The sequence below is a fragment of the Hyperolius riggenbachi genome, chromosome 7 (assembly GCF_040937935.1).
Source record: "Hyperolius riggenbachi isolate aHypRig1 chromosome 7, aHypRig1.pri, whole genome shotgun sequence".
NCBI lineage: Eukaryota > Metazoa > Chordata > Amphibia > Anura > Hyperoliidae > Hyperolius > Hyperolius riggenbachi.
Genome location: NC_090652.1, coordinates 127,573,715 through 127,585,092, shown reverse-complemented (window position 1 = coordinate 127,585,092; position 11,378 = coordinate 127,573,715). Strand labels below are relative to the sequence as shown.

At 45.8% G+C, this 11,378-nt stretch overlaps 1 protein-coding gene across 1 annotated transcript; it reads left to right on the top strand.

Annotated features, from left to right (window-relative positions):
* Positions 1 to 356: 356 nt before the first annotated feature.
* On the top strand, positions 357 to 1,538 carry LOC137525661 (hemoglobin subunit alpha-like). The gene is made up of 3 exons (XM_068246816.1): positions 357 to 505; positions 968 to 1,172; positions 1,288 to 1,538. Exons 1-3 carry the CDS (start codon positions 411 to 413, stop codon positions 1,414 to 1,416), a joined length of 429 nt encoding a protein of 142 aa, XP_068102917.1. The 5' UTR covers positions 357 to 410; the 3' UTR covers positions 1,417 to 1,538.
* Positions 1,539 to 11,378: the final 9,840 nt, after the last annotated feature.

Below are 11,378 nucleotides of genomic sequence, written 5' to 3'. Positions count from 1 at the left end.
AATAAATTACATTCAGGCTACAAATAAATGTCTTGCTTGATATGATGTATGATAAAAATAGAAAATGAATGTCAACAAATTTAGTATACTATTTATGATAGGAAATTCCTCAGGGTTTGATATTCCTGCTACTGTATACAACACGATTTTATGCTCATTTAATATTGTATTACTATTTATTTTTAAGTTGCTAAGTCCAGGCTAAGCTTGGTGTTTGGCCATATTCCAGAATGAAGGGTGTGGAAGCTGTGGCTGCAGGAGGAGATCTGTTCATTCCATCCAATAGATGAAAGTGAAGGCGTGTCCTCTGCCCTGATACCATGCATTCAAACTGCATAAAAAGGAGATGAAAAAGATACAAATGCATCCACTTTCCTAAGCAGCCGTCAACAACAACAACATATTCAACCATGGCTTTAAATGCTGATGACAAAGCTCTCATCCAGGCCATCTGGCCCAGTATTGCTGCACACCCTGACCAGTTTGGTGGAGAAGCACTTTACAGGTATGTTATCTCCCATGTAGGGTAGTTCTATATGTATATATCGTCAGGGTCGTAACTATAGGGGAGCACCGCAGGTGGGGCAGAGCTGTAAGAGGGCCCAAACTACTACTTCACTCTGGAAACGGGGTCCATCTTCCAGATCAGGTGTTTTTGTAGCTACACTTGTTATGGGTGGGAAGATTATGATGTCCACACTTGTTTTGCGACTCTTGCAGGATGGGCCCCCAGGCTGGGAGGGTCACAATGTGGTAGGCAAGGGGAATGGTGTAAACACTGGGGAGGCCATCAAAGTTTTGCTGAATATCGATGTGTAAATGTAACATCTGTATATGGGGGCGAATGGACTTGAATTAATAAACTCTTTATTTCTGCTAAGGCCAATTGTACCAGCCATAGAAATAGCATGTACTGTAGCTATCATTCATTTTTGTTTTACTGATTCTATGTTCTTATCTCTTCTAGGCTCTTCCTTTGCTATCCCCAAACCAAGACATACTTTCCAAAATTTGACTTTAGCAAGGGCTCTGCCCACATTAAGACACATGGCAAGAAAGTAGTGGATGCTCTATCAGAAGCTGTAAAGCACTTGGACAACATTGACGGTGCACTGAGCCATCTGAGTGACCTCCATGCCTATGACCTGAGGGTGGATCCTGCAAACTTCCCTGTAAGTAGTAGAAATAAGATGCTGTTTTATTGCAAATAAAATGTCTAGCTCTGACTATACACATACGATAGCAATGTTCTTCCATCATGCTAATTATGTATTATTTGAATTGCAGCTTCTGGCTCACATGATCCTTGTTGTCATTGCTGTCCACCTGCCAAAGAAGATGGACTGCAGTACCCATGAGGCTCTGGACAAGTTCCTCCACAACATTGGTTGTGTCCTGACATCCAAATACCGTTAAAGGAGTCAACCATAGCAAGGCACTGAGTGATACCACTCCCCCACTGATTTCACTAAGGCTTAATAAAACATCCGAGCCATAAGATGTGGAATAAATATGAAATAAAATAGATGATATTTCAATTCTTGTCTGGTTTTATTAGTATTCATTCTAGAAATAGTACTTAACAAAAAAATATGGTATTTCAACAAAACTTGTATCATTCTGAAAAATAAAATATCAGAAGGGTCTCCATCCAATGCAAGCATAAATAATGATGTGCAAAATTGTAAGCAATATTCTATTTAAACAATTTGATAAACAGAGTGTTAGTTTGAGGCCCTATTTACACTTAATGTGTTGCGCTGAGTTGCGTGAAGGTGCATAATCTTGCCAAAATGGGATGCAACTCAACGCAACGCATTAAGTGTAAAAAGGGCCTCAAGGGTACTAATGCAAAGCTGATTGGACTGTGTAAAAAGAAATCTGGAAATCAAACATAAATATGAGACACACTCAAACCCGTCCATGCACAATGAAGGTATGCGAATATTAACACCGGGACAGATTTATCAAAACAATACATGGAAAACTGGAAGAACATGGTGCAAAAGTAGAGCAGATGCTCAGACCAAGGATTCTGATTGGTCTGTCTGCTCTACCCTTGCATATGTTGTGCTCCAGTTGTACTTGAATTTTCCTTTTGTTTAATCTGCATTGAATTTAGTGAAGAACATATTGCAAGCAGGGCCTGCCTTAGGTTTCACAACGCCCTGAGCAAACATGACTTTGTTGCCCCCTCCCCCGAATTTCAGCCCCCACACTGGGACATAATAGAGGTAAGCAGGCCAAGCGTGTGAAGTGCACTGCAATTTCCCTGTTATTCATGGCAGTTGTGTAGCACTTGTTAAACTAGCCACACACACATTACTTAGATAACACAGGCTGCGCTATTAAGTAACGCAGCCTGTGCATTGCAGTATTATCACTATTTAGTGAATATGCCCCATTGTGGATAGTAGTCAGATAGCTCTCCAGTATAGGTAGTCAGAGAGCCCCCTCCCCAAGTATAGATTTCAAGAGAGCCCCTTCCCAGTATAGGTAGCCAGAGAGCCTCCCTGTGTAGGTAGCCCCCCCACTATAGGTAGCCACAGAGTCCGCCCCCAGTATTGGTAGCCAGAGAGCTCCCCAGTATAGGTAGCCAGAGAGCATGCCCAGTATAGGTTGCCATAGAGCCCCTCCTGTATAGGTAGCCACAGAGCCCACCCCCAGTATAGGTAGCCAGAGAGCTCCCCAGTATAGTTAGCCAGAGACCCCCATAAAGGTTGCCAGAGAGCTCCCCAGTATAGGTAGCCAGAGAGCCCCCCCAGTATAAGTAGCCAGAGAGCCCCAAGTATAAGTAGCCAGAGAGCTCCTCCTGTATAGGTAGCCACAGAGCCCGTCCCCAGTATAGGTAGCCAGAGAGCTCCCCAGTATAAGTAGCCAGAGAGCCCCCTCAATATAGGTAGCCAGAGAGCTCCCTCTGTATAGGTAGCCACAGAGCCCGTCCCCAGTATAGGTAGCCAGAGAGCTCCCCAGTATAGGTAGCCAGAGAGCCCCCGCTGTATAGGAAGCCAGAGAGCCCCCCCAGTGTAAGTAGCCAGAGAGCCCCCTCAATATAGGTAGCCAGAGAGCTCCTCCTGACATACAGGAGCCTCCTGTATAGGTAGCCATGGAGCCCGCCCCCAGTATAGGTAGCCAGAGAGCTCCCCAGTATACTGTAGTTAGCCAGAGATCCCCCCCCCCCATATAGGTTGCCAGAGAGCTCCCCAGTATAGGTAGCCATTTAGCCCCTCAGTATAGGTAACTAGAAAGCCCCACCAATATAGGTAGCCAGAAAGCCCCCTCAATATAGGCAGACAGAGAGCCCCTCCTGTATAGGTAGCCAGAAAGCCCCCCCAATATAGGTAGCCAGAAAGCCCCTCCTGTGTAGGTAGCCACAGAGCCCGCCCCCAGTATAGGTACCCAGAGAGCTCCCCAGTATAGTTAGCCAGAGACCCCCCCCCCCCCCATATAGGTTGCCAGAGAGCTCCCCGGTATGAGACACGTCTCAGGTCACTCAGGGCAAAGGCTGGCCCTGCAAGGTAAACGTAAAGAGGAATATAATATGCCTCAAGGTACATAAATTATAAATTGTCCTTAAAGAGGAACTGTCGCGAAAATCTTAAAATTGAAAACACATACAAATAAGAAGTACATTTCTTCCAGAGTAAAATGCGCCATAAATTACTTTTCTCCTATGTTGCTGTCACTTACAGTAAGTAGTAAATCTGACATTACCGACAGGTTTTGAGTTAGTCCACCTCTTTATGGGGGATTCTCAGCATGGCATTTATTCTTTATAAAGACATTCCCTAAAAAGGATTTATACAATGATGTTGGCCAGCCTCCCTGCTCACCGTATACTTCTTTGGCAGTTGAACGAAGCAACTGACATTCACTAAGTGCTTTTAAAAATAAAGAAAACCCTAAGAACCCCCTATGAGAAGATGTACATACAATACACCTCAGCGCATATAAGTCAGCTGTAACAAGGTCCCAGAAGTAGTGGAGACTCAAGTGTAATCTGCTGCTGATATAGCTGAGACAATGTTCCACAGCGTCTGAGCTAGAAAGTATAAAGAGCAATACAGAACCTCCTCCTAGAGAGATGAGTAGATGGATAGCTGGTACCTTTAAACCATAAAATATGATCTTGACGTAATCCCGTTCTCCGGAGCGGGTAAAAGCTCCGCTCAGCAAGAATCCAGCAAGACCGCCGCACCCCGGTCAGCTGACACCCGAACTTCCTGTTTCCGGCTCCTATGCGTTCCACTAGTGATTACGTCTCTATGCCAGTGAGAGCAGCAGCGCTTCCTGGCTGGGAGACAAAGATAACAACAATAGTGCACACTGCGCGCAATGAAGGGCCATGCAGGGGGGTTAAACTTACAAAATCGGAACTTGGTTTATTGCACATAACAAGTGTAGCCTCACTTCCCGACTCGAGTTTCGGCCATTCTGCCTTCTGACGAACAAGTGTAATTTAAACTCTGTTTTCTTAGGATTTAAGTTCATTTTAACCACTTTACCCCCGCCCGTACGAATTTCTCCGTCCCTTTTTCCATCCTTTAACCCCCAGGGACGGAGAGATCCATACTTTCCGCGCTCCCGCCGCTGCCCGCGCTCCCGCTCGTAAACACGCCGCCCGCCGCTAGTAAACACGCCGCCGGCCGCTCGCCCGGAGATCAATGAACGGGAAAATCCATTCCCGTTCGTTGATCTAAGCCCCGCAATGATCCGCTGCTCTCCGATGAGCAGCGCGATCATTGTGAAAAAAAAACACTTACCCAGCCTCCAAGTACTTCCTCCAAGCGGCCGGAAGGACGCTTGGAGGTCGCATTAAAACAAAAAGTTACTGTGGCCATCTTGTGGCCAAATAGTAAAACTATACCCTAAACATTTTTCACATACAAATAAATTACTTTTACACAAAAAATTAACTCATTACCTCCCACACTCCCAATTTTTTTTTTTGTAATAAAAAAAAAAAAATGTACAATAAAAAAAATACATAAATAGTTACCTTAGGGACTGAACTTTTTAAATATTTATGTCAGGAGGGTACAACACTGTTACTTTATAAACTATGGGCTTGTAATTAGGGATGGACGCAAAACTGAAAAAAATGCACCTTTATTTCCAAATAAAATATTGGCGCCAAACATTGTGATAGAGACATAATTTAAACGGTTTTATAACCGGGACAAAAGGGCAAATACATTTCATGGGTTTTAATTACAGTAGCATGCATTATTTAAAAACTATAATGGCCGAAAACTGAAAAATAATGGATTTTTTCCCACATTTTTCCTATTTTCCCATTAAAACACATTTAGAATAAAATAATTCTTGGCATAATGTCCCACCTAAAGAAAGCCTAATTGGTGGTGGAAAAAACAAGATATAGTTCGTTTAATTGTGATAAGTAATGATAAAGTTATAGACTAATGAATGGAAGGAGCGCTGAAAGGTGAAAATTGCTCTGGTGGTCAGGGGGTAAAACCCCTCAGTGGTGAAGTGGTTAATGTGCAAAAAGGACGTTTTTGTTTTTGGGCGCCACCAACCCTATAGAGTTTGTACTTTTACCTCTATCTAGAGTCCAGTGACAGTGTGCTTTACACCACTGCATTTCAGGCTCAGTCATGGAAACCCATTCCCTGAAGCTCTCTACTCAGTGTTCTTGAGTTAATTTGAAAGCCATATGAAGTTTGAAGATCTGTACCTATCGACTCTGCAGAAAGTTGGCAACTTCTGTGCAATGTGCACCTCAGCATGCACTGATCCAATATCACTTTAAGTGGCCTACCACTTCATGAGTTGCCGTTGCTTACATTTTGTTATAATACCACTAACAGCTGACTGGAATATTTGGTATGGTAACAAGGACATTTCACAATGGACTTATTGCACAAATGGCATCATATCACAGTGATGCCATCTGTGCAATCACTGCTAAAATGTACTGATCTCCTGAGAGCTACCCAGTCTTTCATAAATGTTTTTCAAGTACAGAGCAACCTTGGTTTGCGAGCATAATTCATTCCAGAGCACTCTTATATCAAAGCGAATTTCCCCATAGGAATTAATGGAAACCCAGGTGATTTGTTCCACAATCCAAAAACAGTTATAGTATAAAAGTATAAGATAAAAATGTAAACAAGACATTCACTATAACTAACAAAATAATTGCCATGTGTTGGCTCAATCCCCCCTTTTTGTGTGTGGCTTTAAAGAGGATCTGTAATGAAAAAAAAACCCTTCTGGGGGATACTTACCTCGTCAAGGTAAATATTCCCTTCTGCGATCCTGCACAGGCGCACTAGCGGCTCTTCGTTCGGGTAAGGCAGAAATAGCTGAACATGATCGTATTCGCTCCCCTGCGCAGGCGCGAGTCCTTTGCGTCTGTGCAATAGAGCAGATAGAGCTACAGTATTTCCACCTAGTCCGGATGAAGAGCTGCTACTGCGCCTGCGCTGGATCCCAGAGAGGTAAATAAATCCTTGCTTGTCAAGCTTGTCGGGGGAGGATTTGGGGGAGTCAGCGCTGGATTCCTGCTATCTTCAGCATAGCACAGTATGGATGTTATATTTTTTGCAGGGGTGTCCTGAGACACATAATTATGCCCCTGACGTGCGCCATGGGTGTAATTGGAATGCCTGAATTCAGTGAGCTGAAGGGCCAACACCTCTATGAGACTGAAGGCATTCAATTGTTAATTTACTCATCAGGGGCGTTTCTAGGGTCCTTGGAGATCGGGGGCACCTGTGGGCACCAGGCGGGGAGGCAAAAAATGGGCGTGGCCATGAGGTGAGTGGGCATGGTCATGGGTGGGGCCAAATGTACATGAACTTAGCAGCGGTGTAAGCTACAGATAACGGGCCTGCCCATCGAAATATTGGATGAAGCCCCCTGTCCTTTATTTAGATAATTTACAATCAGTATAGGCATAGGTCAAAGATGTATACGCACATACAATTTTGATTGGTCAATCACTGACCCCCAATTTTACCACCCCCGTGCAGTAAGTGGGCCAACAGACAATGAATTTTATGAACAGAGCTAAAATTGGCTAATCAAAATTGTATGTGTGTACCAGGCTTTACAGCTAATACTGTACATACTGAAAGTAGCAGGGATCAGCATACAATATAGCTGGTTTACAATCAGTAAAGGCACAGAGTAACACCTTACACTGTACACACTGGAGGTAAAACAGCACACAGTGCAGGCACTAGAGAACAGCGTATACTGTACATACTGTAGGCAGCAGAATTCAGCACACTGCAGCTAGCGTGCCAAAAATATGAGGGTGATCCTCATATTGTGCGGCGTGCTTATCGCGCCGCCCTGAAAAATGGGTGGGTCATGGACCAGAATATAGGTGTGGTAACGGGTGGAGACAAATTTACATGAACCTAGCAATGGTGGGACATTAGATTATGACAGTGGTGGCGAACCTTTTGGAGGCCGAGTGCCCAAACTGCAACCCAAAAGTCACTTATCTATCGCAAAGTGACAACAGCAATTTAAACTAAATACTGTACAAACGTTTTAACTCATACATGAACATTATAGAAAATCCAAGTTGAAAATAAACTGTGAAGATAAACAATTTCATCCATCCTGCTCCTGAAAAATGTATTCAATTTTTTAGAACCTCCCAGTTTTATTTTCTGTTTTAAAAATCTAAAAAAGTAGGTTTAATGCTATTGTCTCATATGATAAGGATTCAGCTTTTCCCATAGTCTCGCAGTTAGCAATCATGTGACCCCCAACAAGACAAATTCAGCAATCATGAGGCCCCCAACAAATCATGAGGCCCCCAACAAGACAAATTCAGCAATCATGAGGCCCCCAACAAATCATGAGGCCCCCAACAAGACAAATTCAGCAATCTTGAGGCCGCCAACAAATCATAAGGCTCCCGACAAGACAAATTCAGCAGTCATGAGGCACATAAATAGACAGCATTTCACATAAATAGGCAGAATGCCCCCTTAATATGGTAGCCCCCCAAGTTAGGTAGTGAGTGACAGGGACCCCGATAGTGAGTGACAGGGAGCCCCTTTAGGTAGTGAGTGAGTGCCAGGGAGCCCCTTTAAGTATTGAGTGAGTGCCAGGGAGCCGCTTTAGGCAGTGAGTGAGTGCCAGGGAGCCCCTTCAGGCAGTGAGTGAGTGCCAGAGAGCCCCTTCAGGCAGTGAGTGAGTGCCAGGGAGCCCCTTTAGGAGGTGAGTGAGTGCCAGGGAGCCCCTTTAGGAAGTGAGTGAGTGACAGAGAGCCCCATTAGGGAGTGAGTGAGTGACAGGGAGGCCCTTTAGGTAGTGAGTGAGTGACAGGGAGCCCCATTAGGGAGTGAGTGAGTGCCAGGGAGCCCCTTTAGGTAGTGAGTGAGTGCCAGGGAGCCCCTTTAGGAAGTGAGTGAGTGCCAGTGAGCCCCTTTAGGAAGTGAGTGAGTGACAGGGAGCCACATTAGGGAGTGAGTGAGTGACAGGGAGGCCCTTTAGGTAGTGAGTGAGTGACAGGGAGCCCCATTAGGGAGTGAGTGAGTGCCAGGGAGCCCCTTTAGGTAGTGAGTGAGTGACAGGGAGCCCCTTTAGGTAGTGAGTGAGTGACAGGGAGCCCCTTTAGGCAGTGAGTGAGTCACAGGGAGGCCCTTTAGGCAGTGAGTGAGTGACAGGGAGCCCCTTTAGGCAGTGAGTGAGTAACAGGGAGGCCCTTTAGGTAGTGAGTGAGTGACGGGAGCCCCTTTAGGTAGTGAGTGAGTGACAGGGAGGCCCTTTAGGTAGTGAGTGAGTGCCAGGGAGGCCCTTTAGGTAGTGAGTGAGTGACAGGGAGCCCCTTTAGGTAGTGAGTGAGTGACAGGGAGGCCCTTTAGGTAGGTAGTGAGTGAGTGAGTGCCAGGGAGGCCCTTTAGGTAGTGAGTGAGTGACAGGGAGCCCCATTAGGGAGTGAGTGAGTGCCAGGGAGCCCCTTTAGGTAGTGAGTGAGTGACAGGGAGCCCCTTTAGGTAGTGAGTGAGTGACAGGGAGGCCCTTTAGGCAGTGAGTGAGTGACAGGGAGCCCCTTTAGGCAGTGAGTGAGTGACAGGGAGGCCCTTTAGGTAGTGAGTGAGTGACAGGAAGCCCCTTTAGGTAGTGAGTGAGTGACAGGGAGGCCCTTTAGGTAGTGAGTGAGTGCCAGGGAGGCCCTTTAGGTAGTGAGTGAGTGACAGGGAGCCCCTTTAGGTAGTGAGTGAGTGACAGGGAGGCCCTTTAGGTAGTGAGTGAGTGAGTGAGTGAGTGAGTGAGTGAGTGAGTGAGTGAGTGCCAGGGAGGCCCTTTAGGTAGTGAGTGAGTGACAGGGAGGCCCTTTAGGTAGTTAGTGAGTGAGTGACAGGGAGGCCCCCCCCTCTAGCCGCCACCGCTCCCCCCTCACCTGGCTGTGTAGTCAGACCTCAGGATCAACGGCGACCCGACCAGTAATAGCGGGCGCCGGACGCACCCGCTCGATAAGCGGAAGTGATGTCACTTCCGCATATCAGTGCGGGCGCTGGGTCCTAGCGCCCGCACGATTGGTCGCCGGCTCGCCGCCTGATCGAGGTCTGAGTGACGCGGCGGCGGCTGGAGGGAGCCGCTGACAGAGGCGCGGCCCTGCGGAGATCCGTGGCACCCCAGGACAGATTGGGGGCACGTGCCCCCCCCCCCCAAAATAGGGCTAGCGACGCCCCTGTTACTCATCCTCCAGCAAACCCCACTTTGTTTGGGTGGATAGCAATCTTTCCTTATTTTCTTTTTTTAATTCCAGTCTTGAGCTTGCTGATTAACTTCAATTGAAAAATATTTACTAATGAGTGTACTGGAACAGGGTCCTGGCATTAACTGAGCATTCCTTTTTTTCCCAACAAAGCGCCATGAATTAGGGTTGTGAAGCACTGTATTACAAAAGGACATTAAAATATGTACACTATTGGCCACTAGATGTCGATATAAACCAAAAATTGATAGCTTTTACAGATCTACGCAGCATGTGGATGTGTGTTTGATTGGGCTCTAGGTGTCAGTAAAATACTGTATGTACAGTATATCTGACTGTGCGGAGCACCACTAGGTGTCAGTGATAGCTCAATAAACCACATTTATGCTGGATCCACACTATAAGCGCTTTTCTGGGCGCTTGTGATTGCTGAGCACTATTCTGAGCGCTTTTTAAAAATCACTCCCATTCACTTTCATTAAATTAATGTAAAAATCACATTAAAAAAATCACCCAATTTGCGCAATCGCAGTGATTTTTATGTGATTTTTACCGCAATTTTAATGAAAGTGAATGGGAATGATTTTTAAAAAGCACTCGGAAAGCGCTCAGCAATCACAAGCTCTTAGAAAAGCGCTTCTAGTGTGGATCCAGCCTAAATCTCTGTTTTGTACTGAGCAAAGTACAGGCAGGAGACCATGACAGCAGTCAATGAGGGTGCAGCAGGTGTCAGTGAGGTTAGGCCAGATGCACATTCATCATCAGTATGGGTTCAGCTATTATATTGAGGATGAATTGTGTGTCAGATGTTTTACTAGCAAGTGGTTTAGCAGAGGGCCAAAGGTGAATCATTTGGGAATAAATTATCTTATTTATCCGATAAAATGCCATCATAGATTGCAGTGTGAGCAGTATAAAGCTGGAGGGCAACATGTCAGAGAGGTGTTGTACTCTACTTCTCATATTCCTTTTGTACATTCAGGCCAGTTTTACATTTGAGGTGAGCGCTGCAGTGCGATGCCCCGTCCCCTCTGCATTGCACCGCAAAGCCCAAAAATTGATTAATTTGACCCTGCTGCAGAGTGCACTGACACGGTCATATGGATAGCGCCGTCCTCCTCTCACACGCCCATCGCTGCCTGTCACCGGCCATTCCCGCTTTACCCATCGTATCTGCCTTTGTTCCACGCATGTGCGTCTCACCGCCACCACCAACAGATTTAAAATTTCACTGTCACCCATTGACTTCCATGCATTCTGGTACCGTCAGTTTAACTGGGAAGTTGCACAGTAACCAGCTGTTGACTTTGCAGCAGGTCAGCGGCGAATTGGAAGCTTCCGGCGCAATAGGTTTAGTGTACCCCATACACTTTATTTGCTGTTGTGTTACTCTGCATGCAGAAAGGGTATAACAACCCTAAAAAAGTGTCTAAAATTAAAAGGGACCTCAACCTCGTCCCAGTAAGCTCCAAAAATAAGTAGCGTCTCTGAAACCACCATTAGAGCATAGTTTGCTATCAGGGGCGTAGCTAGAAATCACTGGGCCCCATAGCAATTTTTTTTCATGGGCCCCCCTCACCCCCCCCGGGTAAATTCTCCCTCCCCCAACACAAACAGAAAATAAACGCAATTCGACCCACATTTCAGCAGAAAACAAACGCAATTTGAG